The 20,991-nt window shown below is 33.5% G+C and overlaps 3 protein-coding genes and 1 long non-coding RNA gene across 9 annotated transcripts; 1 reads left to right on the top strand and 3 right to left on the bottom strand.

The window, feature by feature from the left end:
- Positions 1-3,883: 3,883 nt before the first annotated feature.
- LOC113004588 lies at positions 3,884-4,831 on the bottom strand. 3 transcript variants are annotated; one of them, XR_005575993.1, is made up of 3 exons: positions 4,562-4,831; positions 4,129-4,240; positions 3,884-4,054 (listed from the first exon to the last, which is right to left on the bottom strand). It is a non-coding gene; the product is annotated as an uncharacterized LOC113004588 (long non-coding RNA). The 3 variants fall into 3 exon arrangements; XR_005575994.1 differs by having other exon boundaries at positions 4,129-4,225; positions 4,562-4,828; XR_003269120.2 differs by lacking the exon at positions 4,562-4,831 and having other exon boundaries at positions 4,129-4,269.
- A 1,914-nt stretch (positions 4,832-6,745) lies between these two features.
- Positions 6,746-10,798, bottom strand: LOC113005994 (enhancer of rudimentary homolog). Of its 3 annotated transcripts, none has more exons than XR_005575992.1 (4): positions 10,545-10,797; positions 8,811-8,889; positions 8,449-8,636; positions 6,746-7,945 (listed from the first exon to the last, which is right to left on the bottom strand). XR_005575992.1 is itself a non-coding variant. In XM_039455792.1 (4 exons), the coding sequence occupies exons 1-3, from the start codon at positions 10,578-10,580 to the stop codon at positions 8,483-8,485; spliced, it is 336 nt and encodes a 111-aa protein (XP_039311726.1). In that variant the 5' UTR covers positions 10,581-10,797; the 3' UTR covers positions 6,746-7,945; positions 8,449-8,482. The 3 variants fall into 3 exon arrangements, 2 of the variants coding, with proteins under 2 accessions (XP_039311726.1, XP_039311727.1); XM_039455792.1 differs by having other exon boundaries at positions 8,449-8,703; XM_039455793.1 differs by lacking the exon at positions 6,746-7,945 and adding an exon at positions 7,954-8,200 and having other exon boundaries at positions 8,449-8,703; positions 10,545-10,798.
- Positions 10,799-14,687: 3,889 nt separating this feature from the next.
- Positions 14,688-16,398, top strand: LOC105201500. The gene is made up of 3 exons (XM_011169529.3): positions 14,688-15,169; positions 15,266-15,860; positions 15,934-16,398. Exons 1-3 carry the CDS (start codon positions 15,036-15,038, stop codon positions 16,291-16,293), a joined length of 1,089 nt encoding a protein of 362 aa, XP_011167831.1. The 5' UTR covers positions 14,688-15,035; the 3' UTR covers positions 16,294-16,398.
- Positions 16,351-19,632, bottom strand: LOC105200217 (1-acylglycerol-3-phosphate O-acyltransferase ABHD5). Of its 2 annotated transcripts, none has more exons than XM_039455956.1 (7): positions 19,344-19,631; positions 18,771-18,850; positions 18,479-18,685; positions 17,772-18,101; positions 17,573-17,690; positions 17,316-17,502; positions 16,351-17,239 (listed from the first exon to the last, which is right to left on the bottom strand). In XM_039455956.1, the coding sequence occupies exons 1-7, from the start codon at positions 19,373-19,375 to the stop codon at positions 16,997-16,999; spliced, it is 1,197 nt and encodes a 398-aa protein (XP_039311890.1). In that variant the 5' UTR covers positions 19,376-19,631; the 3' UTR covers positions 16,351-16,996. The 2 variants fall into 2 exon arrangements, with proteins under 2 accessions (XP_039311890.1, XP_039311891.1); XM_039455957.1 differs by having other exon boundaries at positions 16,798-17,239; positions 18,771-18,847; positions 19,344-19,632.
- Between the last annotated feature and the right edge of the window lie 1,359 nt (positions 19,633-20,991).

Below are 20,991 nucleotides of genomic sequence, written 5' to 3'. Positions count from 1 at the left end.
ATCGGATCGTAAACTAAACTTCCGCGCATTATTCATACATAATCGCTATGTGTGAAAAGATTCACGTGAACTCTCTATGAGTGAAAAATGAAAAATGAAAAGTGAAAAGTGAAACGTGAAAAGTGAAAAGTGAAAAGTGAAAAGTTCTACGTGAAATTACATGATTGACCCCCAGAAGTATACATAGGCAAACGTGGGGTGACACTCTTTTGGACACAGCACGATTGGACACCAACCAATCATCATGACTTATCTAACCAAAACAACGGAAAAACTCTAGGCATCGGCCGCTGTGAGTGGTGGTGTCCAATCGTGCGGTGTCCAATCGTGCGCACCCCGCACACGTAAGGTCGGAAAAGACGAGGATTTTGGAATTTCGGCCCGTCGTATTCATTTTCACGGAAAGGGACGTTGCCAGGTAAGACGGAACAAATGGAACTTCGCAGATGACTGAAAACATCTTTTCGCGTTGCTCGTAATTGAGATCTTTTGCGTACTTGGCGTATGATCGGACTTTCTATTTTCTTCTAACCTCGTCACGTTTTTTTTTCCGGAACGGGGTGCGCGCGACTTGCATGTGATCCACGAGCTTCGACGTTTGCAATTACTGAAACCTGCAGAATTTATGATAACAGCACTTCTATTTCTTGAATGTCGTCTTGTTTTGATAGACCCCAGAAGAATTCTAACTTTTATCATAATTGATCGAATAGCTAAAGTGAAAGACGAAAAATTAATAACAGTCAAAGTTCGAAATTTTCTAGTAAAATTGGTTTTTTTCCGAATTTCTCCAATATCTCTGGGTTCTGAAAGCCCACAGAAGAGTTGTAACTTTTATCAAGATGTATCGAATCGCTGAAGTGAAAAAGGAAAGACTTATATCAGTCAAAGTTCGAAATTTTTGAGTAAAATTTTTTTTGCGTATTTCTCCAATATCTCTGTGTTCTGATAGCCACGAGAAAAGTTCTAACATTTATCATAATGGATCGAATCGTTAAAGTGAAAGAGTTATATCAGTCAAAGTACGAAAATTTTGAGGAAAATTTTTTTGCGAATTTCCCCAATACCTATGTGTTCTGATAGCCCCGAGAAGAGTTCTAACTTTTATCATAATGGATCGATTCGTTAAAGTGAAAAACGAAAGAGTTACACCAGTCAAAATTGTAAATTTTTGAGTAAAATTTTTTTTGCGAATTTCTCAAATATCTCTGCGTTTTGATAGCCCTCAGAAGAATTCTAACTTTACTCATAATGGATCGAATCGCTAAAGTGAAAGACGAAAAAGTTATAACAGTCAAAGTTCAACATTTTGAGTTAAATTGGTTTTTTTCCGAATTTCTCCAATATCTCTTTGTTCTGATAGCCCACAGAAGAGTTGTAACTTTCATCATGATGTATCGTATAGCTGAAGTGAAAAAGGAAAGACTTATATCAGTCAAAATTCGAAATCTTTGAGTACAATTTTTTTTGCGTATTTCTCCAATATCTCTGTGTTCTGATAGCCCTGAGAAAAGTTCTAACTTTCATCATAATGGATCGATTCGTTAAAGAGAATAACGAAAGTGTTATATCAGTCAAAGTTCAAAATTTTTGAGTAAAATTCTTTTTTTTCTGAATTTCTCCAATATCTCTGTGTTCTGATAGCCCACAGAAGAGTTATAACTTTTATCATGATGTATCGTATAGCTGAAGTGAAAAAGAAAAGACTTATATCAGTCAAAGTGCGAAATTTTTGAGTAAAATTTTTTTTGCGTATTTCTCCAATATCTCTGTGTTCTGATAGCCCCGAGAAGAGTTCTAACTTTAATCATAATGGATCAAATTGTTAAAGTGAAAAACGAAATAGTTATATCAGTCAAAATTGGAAATTTCTGTGTAAAATTTTTTTTGCGAATTTCCCCAATACCTCTGTGTTTTGATAGCCCCGAGAAGAATTCTAACTTTTATCATAATGGACAGAATCGCTAAAGTGAAAGACGAAAAAGTTATATCAGTCAAAGTACGAAAATTTTGAGGAAAATTTTTTTTGCGAATTTCCCCAATATCTATGTGTTCTGATAGCCCGGAGACGAATTCTAACTTTTATCATAATGGATCAAATCGTTAAAGTGAAAAACGAAAGAGTTATAACAGTCAAAGTTCAAAATTTTTGAGTTAAATTGGTTTTTTTCCGATTTTCTCCAATATCTCTGTGTTCTGATAGCCCACAGAAGAGTTGTAACTTCTATCATGATGTATCGTATAGCTGAAGTGAAAAAGGAAAGTCTTATATCAGTCAAAGTGCGAAATTTTTGAGTAAAATTTTTTTTGCGTATTTCTCCAATATCTCTGTGTTCTGATAGCCCCGAGAAGAGTTCTAACTTTTATCATAATGGCTCAAATCGTTAAAGTGAAAAACGAAAGATTTATATCAGTCAAAATTCGAAATTTTTGAGTAAAATTTTTTTTGCGAATTTCTCAAATATCTCTACGTTTTGATAGTCCCCAGAAGAATTCTAACTTTTATCATAATGGATCGAATCGCTAAAGTGAAAGACGAAAAAGTTATAACAGTCAAAGTTCAAACTTTTTGATTTAAATTGGTTTTTTTCCGAATTTCTCCAATATCTCTTTGTTCTGATAGCCCACAGAAGAGTTGTGTCTTTTATCATGATGTATCGAAACGCTGATGTGAAAAAGGAAAGACTTATATCAGTCAAATTTCTAAATCTTTGAGTAAAATTTTTTTTGCGAATTTCTCCAATATCTCTGTGTTCTGATAGCCCCGAGAAGAGTTCTAAATTTTATCATAATGGATCGAATCGCTAAAGTGAAAGACGAAAGAGTTATATCAGTCAAAGTTCGAAATTTTGGAGTAAAATTGGTTTTTTTCCGAATTTCTTCAATATCTCTGTGTTCTGATAGCCCACAGAAGATATATACCTTTTATCATGATGTATCGAATTTCTGAACTGAAAATTGAAAGACTTATATCAGTCAAAATTCGAAATCTTTGAGTAAAATTTTTTTTGCGAATTTCTCCAATATCTCTGTGTTCTGATAGCCCCGAGAAGAGTTCTAACTTTTATCATAATGGATCGAATCGCTAAAGTGAAAGACGAAAGAGTTATATCAGTCAAAGTTCGAAATTTTAGTAAAAGTAACATTTGTAAGGGAATAAGTAACACTAAAATAATTGAGCTAAATTATTTATTTAAGGCTCCTCAGCTGAAAACTCTGCGTTGACAGTGGCAACGTAGTATCGCGAAAAAAATTAATAAAATTAAGAAAGAATTAATAGACGTAAAACGTGACATGTTGACGATAAAATTTTGTCTTACACGTTAACATTTCGGTATTATGTATTTTATTGTAAAAATATAACTTAATTGTATTACCAAATTTATAAAAATGAGCCGCAAATAAAGTTTTTTTGAATTTTATACGTAAAAGCATATTTTTCACTCGAAACAGCAGTGTGTTTTCCTGTGTGAATAGACTTCACTTTACACGTTTTTTACAACTATTTGTTGATTGTTAAGCGAAAAAAGAATAGCCAAAATCCATTTTTACAAGTGTTTTAAAGTGATCTCATTATTCTATTTTATTTAAATAATTATTTATTTAATATTTATAACAAGATTTGTGAGAGAGGAAAAGTTGTAATGACCTCTAAAAGAAGCATTTTAAGAATTGCTTTTGATTACGTTCCATTTCACGCATGATACGCATGATGTATCATTTCGTCCTTGTTTAACATTTGGGGGATTACAAGGACAAAATGATATACCACGTGCATCCTTCATGAAACGGAACGTAGCCAAAGTCTCATTCAAATCGAATAAAGTTATAATATAATCATTGTATACATATAAATATTGATACAGGGAGGATAGAGGGTGAACTTACTCTTTCGTCCACAAATGATTCGGGTGTTGTCGCCATATCTTAATACCGATATTGAGCGATACCGATCTTCTTCTCTGGCTCCTTCTTCTTCTCAACGTTATTGTATAATTATATCTTATTGTATATATACGTAACCAAGGTATTTCTTATGGGAATACAGGATATGCTTGCAAAAGAAATAAGGAGGATTGCATCAGTAATCCTGACCGCGCTTTTTCACTCTATTACAAACACGCTTACTGGTATACGGCCAACCAACGACTCGTTTATAATGGCTTCTTCTTCTTCAGGGCCTCGCACATGAAATCATGCCGTTTGTTTTCTGTTCCTGAACTCTCTAAATAAGTGTACACTTAAAATGAAATAGATAGATGTTTCAAAGTTAGCGAAAACAAGAAGGAACGTTCCAGTGCAGTCTAGTGCAGGAACAGAAAACAAGCCTATGGTGGAAGAGATAGCATGAGGTCTGTTCGAGTTGCTTGAAATCCCTAAAAATTTTTGCATTCGAGATGAGATAAAAGGTTTGTTCGAGTTGCTTGAAATCCCCAAAAATTTTTGCACTCAAGATGAGATAAATATATATTCGATCGTAAGAAAGAGAGAGACGACAAAGAAATTAATTCAAAAAGGGCAGCAACACGACAGGCCTATACATACAAGGAACTGCACACACCATGCTATCTCTTCCACCTTGGGTTCTCCTCATCCCGCTGCCGCCGCGAACACACTTTGCAGCGGGTCGTTCTCTTTCTTTATCCGAACCTCGTCGCAAGAAGCGAGTCTATCCCTTTGACTATATATTTACATAGTCAAAGGTCTGTCCAGGCAGCATCCGGGATGATTTCTTGGCTGTGTTCCGATATTAACTGCCAGTACTGAAAATGTATAGTATATGTGACGTGAACTATAAATTTTCAGTACTGCCAGTAAAAACGGAACACAGCCCTTATTTACACGTGTACAAATGTTTCTATATTTCTATCAATAAAATAAATAAATAAAAATTTAAAAAAATTATAAACTGATCTCGATTCAATTTACTCCTTGTCCTAAAAATTAGATTAAAGGTAAATCGAAATTAACCATGAAGTATTATTCATATGTTTTTTACATTACTCGCTTTCTCTAAGTAAAAATTCATCCAAAATCAAGAATTTTTTGCACTATTTTCAATTTTACAAGTTTTAAGGTGTTAAAATAATTAACGCTTTTAATGTAAATAAAATCTTATTGAATGTTATATTTTAAACTATCAAAATTTTAGTAACAAAAACTGCATTAAGCTTATTTTAACACTTGGGTGAAAATTCACCCACAGTAACACTCCAGGGTTAAAATTAATTTATATCAGAACAGACATATGACCTTGGTGAAAAATTTTCTCAGAATTTTTCATATAATATAATTTTTTAGGATTTTTTAGTTTGTATAATTTTATAACTTTTTCAAATTTTTTATATGAATTGAAACACTTAAAAAATACCCCAAAAGTCTACATCTTTTCTCAGAATTTTTCACATGTGTCAATTATAAAAAATCTAAAGATTTCCAAGATTTTTTTTTTAATGAAATTTTTCTTATGAAATTAAGAAGTTAAATGTAAAAATCTAATTGTAAGACTTACATGTATTTTCTAGAAATTATGGGATAAAAAGTTTCTAAATATCTCAGAATTCTAAGATGTAGACTTTCTGGGTATTTCTGAAAAATGTTCCAATTCGTACAAAAATTCAAAAAAATTTTCACTAAAAGACGTGATATTGTGGAAAAACCATTTGTGAATACCATTCTAGGTCTCCTTTTGACGCAAAGGTATTCTCGTACTTTCATTTCTGCAATTTTTTTTATTTTTATCATTTATTTATCATTATTTTATTGATTTTGTCGGAAGCTTCAATAGCAAATTACAGTTTAATATACTTCAGATATTGGGAAACCGTAAAGTTTAAAGCGTCCCTCTGTGATCCTTCATTGTGCGACGCTCCTAAGCAAGACATGCTTTAGCTACTTACCTACCTACCTATCAGTAGGTATTTATTAATGTGGTCACACTTAACTAAAAGAAACGTTCTAAGCGACAGGGTTCTTTTCTTTGTATGAAATCGGATAATTATCCCTTTTTGAGACAGGACATCATCCTCTCACTTTTTTTGCCTTTTTCTACCTGAACCTAACGACTTTCAATGTACAGAATGAATCGTTTTATTCTTTTCTTCAGTCCTCTCTTGCGTGTTTGCGGATGTTTTCAGAATCAAGAACTCGAGCAATGAGGCGAATGGAAGCCTGTTCTCTCTCACGTCCTCGTACAATTTAATCGTAGAAGACATCTCTTACTTGTTGAATCAACTTTTTATTTCTTTTATTTTTTTTCTTTAAAAGGACGAAAAAAAACCGTTCTCGTTTTAGGTGCATCTCTTACATATCTTTTTTTCTTCTTTTTTCTCCTTGTTTTTATTCTCAAGGCTGAAAGTTCAAGAATATCTTAATTGCTTTTTCCCTATAATTTCGAAGAATAAAGGAAAGAAAATAATGACCTGCATGATCACATTCTTTCCAAAAAACGCTTGAAGGAAGGTGTTTCGTCCTTCGACCACACACCTACACAAACACTTTCCTAAGCCCGACCTTCTTTTTATACCCTGTACTTTTTTTACATTTTTTGATGCAATTTGTGATGTTGGATGTAATATACAACATTTCTACATATTCTTTATTTTTTTTTCAAAAATTGCGCGGATTTGATCTAGTTTTCGAAAAGTTCATCAGGAAATAGATGTTAAAGCGTTTTCTTTAAATCAAATTTATTTTTTAGTATAACGTACATGTGTTACATTTCTTTAAATTGTGCGCAATCTGATTTTTGTTGTATTTAGTTTCAGAAGATTTTTGCGAAAGTGTACATGTTCTTTGTATTTACAATGTTTATTTTTTTTTAGCGTTTCAGTTTCTTTTCTATATAATATTTTGTAATCTCTCTAAAATAAAACCGGGAGATCGATTATGCATCACATAAAATGAGTGAAAATTACAAAAGTGAACAAAACACTAAATTTTGATCAATGAAGTTATAAATATTTGAATAAATTTACTCATTTCCGTAATTTTCACCAAGTTGTATATACACATAACTCCCTGATCTTATAAAGTGAGACAATATACTAGCATTGAATATTGAGTTAAATTTGAAATTTTCATATCTTATCAAGATCCGTATTATATTCTATAATGCATTCTATTATATATACCTTTCTTTACATATATTTACAAGTGTGGAATTAAATAGCACATAAACGCTGCGATTATGAATCGGAAATTCTTTTTCACTTTTTTGCACAATTTAATACTTTCTTATACATTTAATTACGTACACAAATGTTGGACATGCCTATTAGCTTTAATTATATTTTTATATTTGTTATTATAAAAAGAAATTATATTCTAAAATTCTTTAATTGCTAATTTTGTAAAAATTATGTTATTTAGCCGACAAAAAATTATACTTTCTGCAAAAAGAATTAAATGAGATCAAACAAAAATTTTTATGTAATAGAATTAAATGACACTCATGCCATTGGTTTTATCATCAAACGCTTGATACAACTTGTCTAGAAGGAAACTCTTATTTCACCTTATTGTAAAATTTTCTTCTATGTCTTTTACTATGGAATTATAAACTTCGCTCGCGATGATTCTATTTGCGCTATTTTATTATATATCTTTATAAAAATTTTAAACGTTTACGACAAGGAAACCACTTTCAACAGTATTGAAGATTATAGTTTCATGATAAAGAATATCACTGTCATCGTTGCCGTAACATCTATGTAACACACAAAGAACTGTCAAGAAAACAGTCACACAGACAGCGACTAACATATGATAAATTTTTTTCCTTAATCTAGATCCAGCTGTCTCGTGCTAAGCGTTCCCATGTGTAGTTTCGATGTTCTCATTTTTCTGAATGATTTGAGCAAGTCCTCCATCGTGATGGGCCGCAAGGTATCATGAAATTCTTCGTCATATTCATCGTCTGTGTTATTTTCGTATTTGACCGTCGCTATGATTTAAACAGATATTATAGAAACTGCTACAATTTCAACTTTGGAATTTACAAAGCTCTGGACTGTGCAGTATACAATGCAATACTCAATTTTCTTATTATGAAGCGTTTCATTATACTCAATAAACGATAAATACATAATGTGAATAAATAATCTCTAATACGATATAGATGCGTTCCGACAGAGTTTTTGTAAATCAGATCCAGAGAAGCCTTCCGTATGCTTTGCTAATGTTGCAATTTCTACATTGTCTGCGGACAAATATATATATATATATATATATATAGAAAATACAACAGTTACAAGACTGTTAGTAAAAACTGAGGCTGCGTACTTAGTAGAATAAACAATTAAAAAAAAAAACAGCTTTATAAAAATGAGCTTGAAACTTGAAGTCTGAAAGAAGCTGAAGCTTACTCAGTGACTTAGCTTTCACAAGCTTCTCTAGAGGAACAACAACTCTGTGGACGATATAAATATAAAATAACATTATACTTACATGGTTTGCAAATTTTTAGTAATGTTATGTACTTTCATGCAAGCCCTACTTCCTTGCAAAAATATTGGTATATTTTGTTGATGATCCATAATTTGTCATAACAATGAAATCCTCCAAATTCTGCCTCATATATCAAACAATACATAGCAGATAATTTAATTTGAATAAAATCTATTAAATCCTGTAAACTATATGCAATAGAGTGGCACATTGAATTATTCTCAACTAAATATATATCAAAATTGTTACATATACCTGTAATAATCAACAAATGATTACGACTCATATATGATGAATAATAAAATCTCAAAAATTAATTAAATTAAATTTATAATTTAATAATATAAAGTATAATATCTTACTTTCAATGCATTCGGTTAAAGTGCTGTAAGAAGTACATTTTTGTTCTCTTTCCTGCCAAAAGATTAATATAACCTGAATCTAAAATGAAAAGTATAGATTATAATATAAACTTAATAACTATTAGAGATTACAACTTTTTCCTCTAAAGTTAATAGTTTTTACGTTTTTACGTTATTGGATTCTTTCCGAGATACTATATAGTTCTAAACATTTTTTTATGTTTAATCTAAAATTTCATCACAAAGAGGAAAAAACAATTAATTTTTTACATGAATAATATGGTACCAGATATGTATAATAATAACACATTTAAGATGATGTAATTCTAGCTTTAAATGTGTAATAATGCTAAGTAATAAGCAAAGGTCAATAAAGAGCATTTACATATGAGTGTACATATTCAAGATGTAATTATAATTTCAACTTCATATCTAATAATGAACATTTCACTGTTGGAAAAGGACAAGTGAGCCCAAAATGTTCATTATTAGATGAAAAGTTAAAGAATTAATGATACTTTGAATATGTATACCCAGTCGGCACACAAATTCAAAAAGAATTCAAATTTATGTCATGAATTTAGTGTTTATTTTGAAATGTAGAAAGAATTCTTTTCTTCAAAAGAGTTATTTTTGCATTTGAAAATGAATTTTAAATGATGACATAAGTTTGAATTCTTTTTGAATTCTTTGTGCCAACTGGGTATCTACATACAAGTACTTTTTATTTATCTGTTTTATTACTTAAATATGAGATATTCTATTCATTTTTTACAAGCTTTCAAAGATGAGAAAATTGTAAAAAAAACTTCAATATTTGAGTAGCTATAACTAAAATGGAGGACCTAGAAAAAATATAAAATTTAGTCCACCGTAAGATCTTTTTATGTATAAGATTATACTAAAAATTGATCGAGATAATTTACAGAATAAGAAATGTTTTAATTTAAATTTTATAAAAAGTTATACATTTTACTTGTACACAGTAACATTTGTAAGGGAATAAGTAACACTAAAATAATTGAGCTAAATTATTTATTTAAGGCTCCTCAGCTGAAAACTCTGCGTTGACAGTGGCAACGTAGTATCGCGAAAAAAATTAATAAAATTAAGAAAGAATTAATAGACGTAAAACGTGACATGTTGACGATAAAATTTTGTCTTACACGTTAACATTTCGGTATTATGTATTTTATTGTAAAAATATAACTTAATTGTATTACCAAATTTATAAAAATGAGCCGCAAATAAAGTTTTTTTGAATTTTATACGTAAAAGCATATTTTTCACTCCAAACAGCAGTGTGTTTTCCTGTGTGAATAGACTTCACTTTACACGTTTTTTACAAATATTTGTTGATTGTCAAGCGAAAAAAGAATAGCCAAAATCCATTTTTACAAGTGTTTTAAAGTGATCTCATTATTCTATTTTATTTAAATAATTATTTATTTAATATTTATAACAAGATTTGTGAGAGAGGAAAAGTTGTAATGACCTCTAAAAGAAGCATTTTAAGAATTGCTTTTGATTACGTTCCATTTCACGCATGATACGCATGATGTATCATTTCGTCCTTGTTTAACATTTGGGGGATTACAAGGACAAAATGATATACCACGTGCATCCTTCATGAAACGGAACGTAGCCAAAGTCTCATTCAAATCGAATAAAGTTATAATATAATCATTGTATACATATAAATATTGATACAGGGAGGATAGAGGGTGAACTTACTCTTTCGTCCACAAATGATTCGGGTGTTGTCGCCATATCTTAATACCGATATTGAGCGATACCGATCTTCTTCTCTGGCTCCTTCTTCTTCTCAACGTTATTGTATAATTATATCTTATTGTATATATACGTAACCAAGGTATTTCTTATGGGAATACAGGATATGCTTGCAAAAGAAATAAGGAGGATTGCATCAGTAATCCTGACCGCGCTTTTTCACTCTATTACAAACACGCTTACTGGTATACGGCCAACCAACGACTCGTTTATAATGGCTTCTTCTCATGGTGGAAGTATTATGGTGTGTGCAAAATCCGCAAACCACGCCCCTTTTTCGCTTCGGATACCGCTCAGACCCCAGGTGTACCAACTTCGAAAAATTAAATGTTTGATAATATCAGGTTACTACAACTGTTATGATTGCATCTTTGTCCCACTCTGCTATATGTTCGTTGTGTCCTTTTCTCTGAAAGAATTGCAGTTTGTACCATTTGTAGTACGTGTGATTTCGAAAGACGTACGTAATTCGAGAGATTTTATGTGAAATTTAGTGAAGATGGTGCGTCAGTGCATTGTAAAATAAATAAGAAGCAATACTTAAAAAATGATGAAAGGAGAAAAAATAAAAAAATGAAAAAATTATTTCCGCAACAAAAACATAATTTTTGCAACAAAAAATAAACATAGACCAACTTTTGGTGACTTAGTCAACGATTTGCAAAAATTTTTAAAGAAAGACTGATTCTGCTTCCTTTAGAGTGTTATTATCTCAACAAGACTGCATCGACTTTCGTGGTAGATGAGCAACCTATACAAGTCAAACTTCCACAAAAATTAATCAAAGTTTGTAAAATATCAATTTTACATTTACTCGCGGCATTTTGTGCAGATCGAGTAAAACGATCGCGGCTTTTCAAGCGGAACGATCTTAAGAATTTTATACATTACTCGCGGCATTTTATGCGGATTGAGTAAAAAAATGCGACTTTTCAAACGGAGCGATCTAGAAAAAGCACTATATATAGTGCAGTTCGCGGCCTTATGGCGGATCGAACTAATTTGGGAGATAATTAACTGAGAATTCTTTAAAATTAAATTTTTGTATTTGTTTTTTCTTTTTATATATTGAAAGAGACCTTCAAAGAGTCATTTTATTGCATTTTATGTAATTTTATTTGAAGCCTTTCCAGTTTAATTTATGTTAATATATGAACAAACTTCTTCAATTATTGTAAAATATTAAAAAATATTACTTACATGCAAATCACACTCTTTCTTCTGTTCGAGGCTCTCGTACGATATTCACGTATGCGATAAAAAAAGACCGAGAGAATACAACATGATGTGCGTGCAACGAAGACAACTACATTCAGTTGTAACAACTTTGTGGAGTTAAATAAGATTGGTACACCTGGGGTCTGAACGGTCAGAAAACAAGCGAGAGGGCAAAGAATTAGAGAGAGATGCTTGCAAACTGCACACACCATGTTACTTCCACCATGCTTCTTCTTCTTCAGGGCCTCGCACATGAAATCATGGTGGAAGGGATAGCATGAGGTCTGTTCGAGTTGCTTGAAATCCCTAAAAATTTTTGCATTCGAGATGAGATAAAAGGTTTGTTCGAGTTGCTTGAAATCCCCAAAAATTTTTGCACTCAAGATGAGATAAATATATATTCGATCGTAAGAAAGAGAGAGACGACAAAGAAATTAATTCAAAAAGGGCAGCAACACGAACAGGCCTAAATATATAGCGTTTTTCATTGGGAAAACTAGTGCGCACTGAGTGTGCACTCGCTGCTGGCAATTGGACATTTCGGTTCGCGCGATGACGGTGCCAACGGAAACACCCAATTACCTGCAGTAAGTGCACATTCAGTGCGCACTAGTTTTCCCAATGAAAAACGCTATAAGGCTGGAGCACAGAATGTACCGTGGTGGGATTAGACATGAGGCTTGTTACTAAGTTTATAATAAACAGGAAATCTATATGATATGCTTGAAATATTATATGCTTTAATATGTACCTAACAATTAATAATTGTTTTATTAATTTTGATTTGTTTCGGATATAACCACAAACTTTAGAATAGGTTAATTAATTTTTACAAACAAAAATTTAAACAAAATCCAGTGTTTAGACAAAAAAAATTACAATAAATCTAAATTTAAATCATTATTTTTAACTTAATCTTTGATTTTTTGTGTTATTATTTAAAAAAATAAAGAGACTTAGGGCCACTTGCACCAACGCCGATTAACTTAATCGCTGATTAGTCTATCGGAATTGACCAATCGTATTTGTCGTTAAGTAAAATTGACCAATCACGATTGACACTTAATCGGCGATTAGTTAATCGGCGTTGGTGCAAGTGGCCCTTACTTTTCAAGCATGCTTCTCGGCCTCCACGCTTTCGTCATCAATCGGATTACTATTGAGACACCAATCGTCAATCCGATTTGCCTAGGGAAATTTTCTATACCTACGTTGAGTACCATTGTTCAATCCAATCCGAGATCCGATTAGTTATCGTAAACACCCTGTAAGTGACACCCTGGCTGCGGTCCGATTCACGCTCACAGCGCTCACTGTACTCACGACGCTCATGATCGGTCCGATTCGTTAGCATGCTTAAAGGGCCTCGCACATAAAATGCATAACAGAGCATAAACGTAGCATAAAGCTTCTGAACCAATAGGAATCTTATGTAAATTAATATGGCGATTTTATGTTGGATGGTCATTGGTCCATCAGTCTTATGTTGTGCTTAAGTTATGTTATGCATTTCATGTGCGAGGCCCTTAAGGCGCTTGACGACAATAAACGTTTCGGACCACCACTTGTAAACGCTACTCATAGGGATATAACCTAAGATACCTAGCGTAAGTAAAACTTAATTATTTTATTTTTTAAAACACTAATAAAATCTTATAATAAAGAGAATTGTAAAAAGTATATTTAATAATTTTTTATAATAAAATTTGTTACCTAGATGATATACAATACTTATTTTAAAAATTTATTAAAATATTTTATAAATATTTTTGTACTCTTAGATTAAACAGATCATAAATATTTATAATAAACGTTTAATCTATATTTTAATATTTTACACAATACAATATTTATTATAACATTTATTGTAATATTTATAATAAATATTTATGATCTGTTGAATGTAAGATCATAAAAATATTGATGTGATGTCCAGAAAATCATTTACCTCTGAGATAGATGAGCACGGGACAGGAGATAAATCTTTTTCCATAAATGTATTACAAAGGTCAAGTCTCTCATTGGTCTTGCTAATTTGTGTTTTCTTCTGCCTTGCATACTCTTTATTAACTAAGTCTAATATAAAAACACTATCTAAATTTTTTATTAAAAGAAAAACAAAAACATTAAAATTATTCAATTGTGCAATGTTTTCTTATGAAGTCACTATTTATTTTAATTTTAGTTTTTCTAACCTGTAGTTGCTTTTGCAGCTTCTACTTCTGTTAATTGAAACGTAAATGTTTTCCCAATATCCTCTACAAAAACTGAAAAAGGCACACGATTGATTTTTTGTACGTTCATTTTTAAAGAAAGTTAAAGGAACAATATAATTTTTAGAAAGAGGCACTGAGTTCTATGTTGCGTGAAGAATCGGAACACAAAATAAATATTGACAATGCAGGTTGTAATGGCAGTCGACTGTGATTCAAAAACTATTTCCCGCACAAATGACGCAAACGCTCACGTCGACCCATCTCGGAACCATGGTCACCGTGAGCGCGTGACGTCACAAATTCATTACGTCACTTCGCTCGCTGAAAACGCTCAGGAAGTGAATCGGACCAACCGTGAGCGCGCTGATAGCGCTGTAAGCGTGAATCGGACCGCAGCCCCTGTAGATTCGTGCGGAGTCCTACGTTAGGTTAGGGCATGAGCGTGGTTCCAATCACGTGGAACCCCGAGATGTCCAGACTCTCTACTTCTAGGGACTCTACCTTCACTTGCGTACCGTTGCAGCCGATTGGCTGCTGTTACCCGCGAAACTAAGCGTGAGACCACATTGGCCCCTCAGGCCTCGTAATCTCTAGGACGGCTTGTGATTGGTCGCTTGAGATAGCGAACCTGCCATCTGGTGGCTTAAAGAAGCCGCATGGCAGGAGAAGCGAGAAGAACGGCACTTCTTGTGCGGCAACCGTCGTTGACGGACATTTTTGTACATCTGGTCATTAATAGGTTTGTTCGAGTTGCTTGAAATCCCCAAAAATTTTTGCACTTGAGATGAGATAAATATATATTCGATCGTAAGAAAGAAAGAGACGACAAAGAAATTAATTCAAAAAGAGCAGCAACACGAACAGGCCTAATATGTAACGTATATTTCTGGAGACCTGCAAGTGTCATCCTTTCGCCCTTTCATTTGGCTTCCTACATATTCCCTGGCGGTTCCTGACAATTCTAGTTTCCCCGCCTTACACAATATTAGTATCGGTAAAAATGCAAAATGTACGTCCTTTTATCATGTGCCTTCAAATATCTAGATGTATTAGTTCGTCCAGCATGTGCCCGAATATTAATAGAGAAAGTAAATTCATGAAAAAAATAATGTACGGCAGTCGTAAATCAAAAAGGTAAGACTGACTCTGCTTGATATAAAAAAAAAAAAAAAAAAAACAAACAAATGCATACTCTCGAAACTCCGTTAAATGCTTCTCGTATTTCTACAGAAAGTGGTACGACACGAGCACAGACTTACGCAGTACCGTCAACATCAATCCGACCCATACATCGCTTTCTATGCATACAAAGCGTAGAATGATGATTCGAGATAAACTGTTCATGGAGCATATAACAGACATGATGTCGATGGGAGAAGTGTCTGACATTATTAAAGGAAGCATAGAGATTACTCATGTCAAGATAACTCCAGATTTTGAATATGTTAATGTGTTTTATATATCCAGTAACGACGATGCCTTGTCTGTCGACCAAGAGGCATTGCAGAAATGTGCCAGAATTATTCGTCACAAGCTATCTCAGCTTCGTGTTATAGGTATAGTGCCGCCTATCCAGTTTGTTCAAAATAAACAATATTATATAGCAAATGAAGTCGATAAGAGATTAGGAATGATTAATTTTGAGGAGGCTAATGAAATCTTGTCCAAACAAATGCTATTGGATATTTCTGAACTTGATAGTGTTGATCACAATTTACAAGAACCAACTACAAAACTGGAGTCTGAGATAGATCGATTTTATATACAATTGCCAGTAATGAGACATGATGTATTAGGACTGGATCATCACAAAATCATGTCTCGGGTAATTCATTTTGTGTTTTTATCTTATAATAAATGCACGAAATTTATATGTTAATACTGTTTAATTATTGCAGATTTCCAGTGCAGTGTCCAAGACAAAGAAAGCTGTTCAAAGACGAATGTTATTTGAGAATACTGATACAGACAAAAGCTCCCAAGATCCAAAAAAAGTTGTGGAGTTTCTAACCCAGGAAGAGCAACGAAAGATCTTCTCTGATTTTTTAAACAAAAGACGAAAGGAAGAACGACGAAAATGTAGTTCCAAAGCGGATAAAGAGAAATTGTTAAGTAATTTTGAAGAAGATATAGATAATGAAGAATCTGATTACGACGATGATAACGATATTGATAGTGAATACATTGAAGATGATATTGATAATGAAAGCATCGATAATGAATATATCGACAATTTCAAAGACGAGACGCAAAAATGATTTTAAAACGACTTGTCTCAAAACAATTTTTATTTAATATAAATATAATACTAAAGCTCAACTTTCTGTACATGTGTGTACAATAAATAATTTATTAGTAATAAATTGTATTGTACAATATACATAAAATCTTGCGACAAGATGAGAGACAATACAATTAATAACAATAACAAGAATGTTTATTCCTCCTCGCTAGACGCTACTATGGCCTGTGTTAGTAAAGCTAAGACTGTACATAATGTACAAACTTCTATTATTTAGTTATATTTCTTACATACACCCACTTGATCCCTTTTTGATTTATTATAAATTTTACGCCATATAATAGACTTTTGACTGATTGCAACTAATCAACAATTAAAAATGATATAAATCTTGTGGCAAGATCACATCACTCCTCTAAACGTTTTCGTGCATTTGCAGTAATACATTGTCATAATTCCAAAAAGAGTATTATATTAATGATTTTGCGACGTCTTAATATCTACAGTCAATCAGATAACATATGACCAATGTCCGTTCATTTACGCTCCTCTACGTTATTACATTTATAAATTACATAAAGCTCACGTGTCACAATACAAACATTTGTTCGTATGTACCTCGCGACATCACAATATATGCTTACTATATCTTTCTTTGTACCAGCAGCTAGAAATTAGGAATGTCCCTTTTCATAAGAATGTTTTACACTAGATTTGAATTATAGGTTTGTTGATTCTGAGTTTGACGTATTCAGGTCTTTTTCCTTTGATCTTCGTTCTTCCATTGCTCCATTGGATAAATTTACATCTATTTCTTGATCATTAATAGGTTTAGGACGATTAGGTATATTTGACGATGTTAAATGAGGTATCGAGTCACTTAAGTCGCATGCTTCCAACACGTACTTGTTGAAGGTTTCACTTTTATCTGCGTAAACATGATGACCGGCTCCGGTAATTACCTATAATAAATGATATTGTATAGATGGTTACAAATTAAGTCGTTTTATGTAGAATCTCATGAATCAATTTTCCTACCTGAACATTAACATATGATGAAGATCGATGCTGTTTAATCGTTTCACCAGCTGAATTATCAACCCATGATCTACTGCCGTAAAGCAACGTTACAGGTATATCATTGTTTAGCTTATCCATTCGTCTGACAATTGGATTTTTTGCCCATCCGAAACCTTGCATCATTGCATGAAACGCGCTCTCGCCTCTGCGAATCGAGTACAATTATAGTAGTTAATATTTATAAATTACATCAAAATGTTTGGTTTACAACTTACGATGGTGTCTGTGCGTTGCATTGATGTATATATTGTGAAATTACACCAGTGTCGTCCTTCAGCACAGAAGAAAATTTCTTCACAATATCAGGTCTTGTCTTTTCAATGAGCCATTGCCCTACAAGTGGACATTTTTCTTAATAATGTGAGGAGCACAATGCTTATCTTTGCGTATTTCTATACTCATAATAACGCTAACCGAATGGTCCAGCAACTCTTACTGCCCATAGAGGATTCAAAGGCTGCACCGCAAACGCTATGGCTTTAACCCAGAACGGTATATTCGGCTTTGTAGTGACTTCGGACGGCCTCTCGGGAAAACCCCATGGATCGGCCAGTATCAGATGTTTCACTCTTTCAGGATATTGCATGGCGTAAGATGCCGCGAGAAAACCACCCATCGAATGGCCCAGCAGTACAAAATTTTCCAGTTGCATTTCTTTTCTCCATTCCTCAACAGATCGCACTAATTGCTCCTCAGCTTTCTGCGCTTCGTTGCTAAAAACGGGTCTGCTGCTTCTGCCAAATCCTAGAAATCAAAAATATCATATGCTATTATATATTACAGATACATACAGTAGTTTTATTACAGTTTTATGGAAATCATTAATTATATTAAAATATTTTGTATCTTGTTATGAAAAACTGATGGATATCATCAATCACTCAGGTACCTATATATTAAGTATCCATATATTAAATATAACATGTTTATACTCGTCTATGAAGATCAGTCAATTCGACTAGTCATGCAGATGAGTCATGTATTAGTCAAGTGGAGTATGATAATGTAAAATCAGGAAGAACTTATTCACTAAATTACGTTTATGCATTATGTTATTAATGGTACAAAAAAATCATAGATCAAGTCAAGTGTTTAGGTAAATGTTAACGTTTATTTCTCACCTAACAGGTCTATGGCGTACACTGGTCTCTGGGATGCCAGTGCATCCAAATTTAAACACCATAATGCTACTCCAGCTCCCAAGCCGTGTAATAAAACGATCGGCACCTTCGGCGACTCTTCATTCAGCGAAATGGTCCATATCTTGTCTGCCGGCCCCACAACCGGCCCAATATCGACGTACCATCCTCGATACGCAGTCTTCAAGCCTGCAACGTCAACATACAAATGCGTGAGTTTTGATCGAATTTAAGTCTGATTATTGATACTCATCTGATTATTTGTTTCACTTACACGATAGAATCTTCTTCTCCGCAGCGCGCAACATAGTCGAAGATGATCCAGACCAACTAAACCACCCCCAAATCCAGCTGCTGAAACGATAAGGTTAATTATTTATCTCTCAGTATTTGAAGATGCTTGTCTCAAATTATTCAAGCGCACGTCAGTAAAATTGAGATGAGTCAACTTTAGAAAACGATTTGTGTCAAGTCATGTTTTTATCTCGAGACAGGTATAGACGGCGCGAATAATGTATTAATAGCGATTATATCACATCCCAATTATTACGTTTCGCGTAATCGCCACGTGAAACGCAAAATGTCTATTAGCGGCGAGTTGGCCTTCAAGCGCCGAGCAACATTTCGAAACCTGTCCGCGCATCGTTAAAAACCAAACGTTAAAACGATTCGAGTGTAACCTGCACACGTTTTATTGGCGTTCAACTCAATTGTCTCTTCGCGCGACGACGATCCGTTGTCCTCTTTCCGCCAAGTGACGTAACGTCGCGATGCAATCACAACGCGTTCAAAATCGCGACGCAATCGACGAATTGTAACGGAACTTTCTCGATCCACATTCGCTTACCTCTTCGCCTGGACGACCTCGTGGTCTGCCATGGGTGCGAGACGACAACGACGACGGTGACAACGGTGATGGGGCTCCTCCTTGCCGCTCTGCCGTCGCGACCGGGCCCCCTTTGTCGTTGGCAAATGCGGAAAAACACGCGTATGCTGTAACGCGCGCGCGATACTATTATCTAGCAGAAGCGTCTGAATCTGAATGAACGATGGCTCGGCAAGTGCTTGACTTCACTCATGACGAGTTCGCGGAGAGCAACGGAGAGCGTGGAGTGCGACGGTGATCGCGGGGTGGGGAGAAATCAGCTGATATCGGAACGCGTGCGCGCGCGCGGCCGATTTCTGGAGCGTGTCGGCAAAGCGCATAGCAAGACACGATGTCGCTAAATTTGCGTCTATCTCTTGCTCTCGAGATCCTATCGGGGTCGCAATTATAATACTGGCAACGATTGGAAAACAGGTCAAACCGATTTAATTATCAGCAATGTTTGGCGCTAGAAAAAGGAAGGCACCGGCACCGTGTTCCTTCCGATCGAATCGATCGAAGTGCAGACACTGTTGCATTTCTTTTATAATAGTTTTTTTATAGCAGGACTTTGTTAAACTTAATCTATAATATGCTCTTTATTTTCTGTTAGTACATTTCAAGATTTATATCTATCTGGAAGATTACATGTATGTTGTCCACGTTATGTTCATTTTAATAATGTTTTTCCTTACACATGTTTCCTGTCTCTTTCAGAATTCATTAACTTTTATCTCACTAATTTCGATAAAACATTACATGAAAAGACGAAAAGACAAAATACATAAGCTGAAACAGAAAACGAAAAACAGGAAACAAAGAGCGCATTGTAGATTAGTCTTTAAAATTTGTAGGGGATAGAAACAGCTGGAAATGGAAATAAATTACCGATTGGTGCTTTAGATAATAAGACTATTGATCGCCAAGTACATATAGCAAGTAACATGTTAGCTAGCGGTTTTCCAGTAAAATATTATTCCGGTAAAAAGAGGCGTATCACATTCGCGTTTCACCAACAGAATCTGCCGACATAATATGACAAATAGAAAGTGAATAAAATCCGTTTAAATAATACACTCTATTTTTTAAATGGCTTCTGTTTAAATTCTATAATCAATTTGTCATCATATTCTAGATTTCGTTTCTTGCAACCCAGACAGAAATGATAATCGACGTTAATTCAATGTCGATTTGATGATTTCGACGTCGATTTCATTATTATTTCTAATTGGGAAGGAATTCTTTTGCAAGGTGCTTAGAATCAATAATATTAAACTAATTATTAATTTAATGAGATCACTTTCAGCCTTGGCAAAGTAATTGCATTTTAAGATCGGATAGTAATCAAGGCGCGTGATTGAAAACGCTTAAAAATGATAATGTAAACGAAATGAAAAATTATTAGGCTTAAAATTGAAAGTGTCAATTTTATTTATTCTATGTTACATATCAATAACGGTTTTATTTATTAATTATAGGGTTGGGTAAGTTAACATACTTTTTTAACTAAATTAAGTTAAAAATAAAGCCTTACAAATTTTATTTATTTACGTTGAAAGTTAAATAAACAAAAAACTAACTAGTTAAAAGTTACGTTAATATTAAATTAACTTAAATTTAAACTTAATTT

Source organism: Solenopsis invicta, chromosome 12 (genome assembly GCF_016802725.1).
Source record: "Solenopsis invicta isolate M01_SB chromosome 12, UNIL_Sinv_3.0, whole genome shotgun sequence".
Taxonomy (NCBI): domain Eukaryota; kingdom Metazoa; phylum Arthropoda; class Insecta; order Hymenoptera; family Formicidae; genus Solenopsis; species Solenopsis invicta.
This window is presented reverse-complemented; position numbering and strand designations above follow the sequence as displayed.

Coding starts and splice junctions, on each gene's coding strand:
- LOC105200217 (XM_039455956.1), bottom strand. CDS start 19,375: ATGGCAGACCACGAGGTCGTCCAGGCGAAGAG. Junction 18,686..18,770: donor GGAGAAGAAGATTCTATCGT/GTAAGTGAAACA, acceptor TTGACGTTGCAG/GCTTGAAGACTGCGTATCGA. Junction 17,503..17,572: donor TGCAACGCACAGACACCATC/GTAAGTTGTAAA, acceptor CTCGATTCGCAG/AGGCGAGAGCGCGTTTCATG.
- LOC113005994 (XM_039455793.1), bottom strand. CDS start 10,580: ATGGCGACAACACCCGAATCATTTGTGGACGAAAGA. Junction 8,890..10,544: donor AATCATTTGTGGACGAAAGA/GTAAGTTCACCC, acceptor TTTTCATTTTAG/ATTCAGGTTATATTAATCTT. Junction 8,704..8,810: donor TTTAACCGAATGCATTGAAA/GTAAGATATTAT, acceptor TGATTATTACAG/GTATATGTAACAATTTTGAT.
- LOC105201500 (XM_011169529.3), top strand. CDS start 15,036: ATGCAAAATGTACGTCCTTTTATCATGTGCCTTCAAATATCTAGATGT. Junction 15,170..15,265: donor GGCAGTCGTAAATCAAAAAG/GTAAGACTGACT, acceptor GTATTTCTACAG/AAAGTGGTACGACACGAGCA. Junction 15,861..15,933: donor ATCACAAAATCATGTCTCGG/GTAATTCATTTT, acceptor TAATTATTGCAG/ATTTCCAGTGCAGTGTCCAA.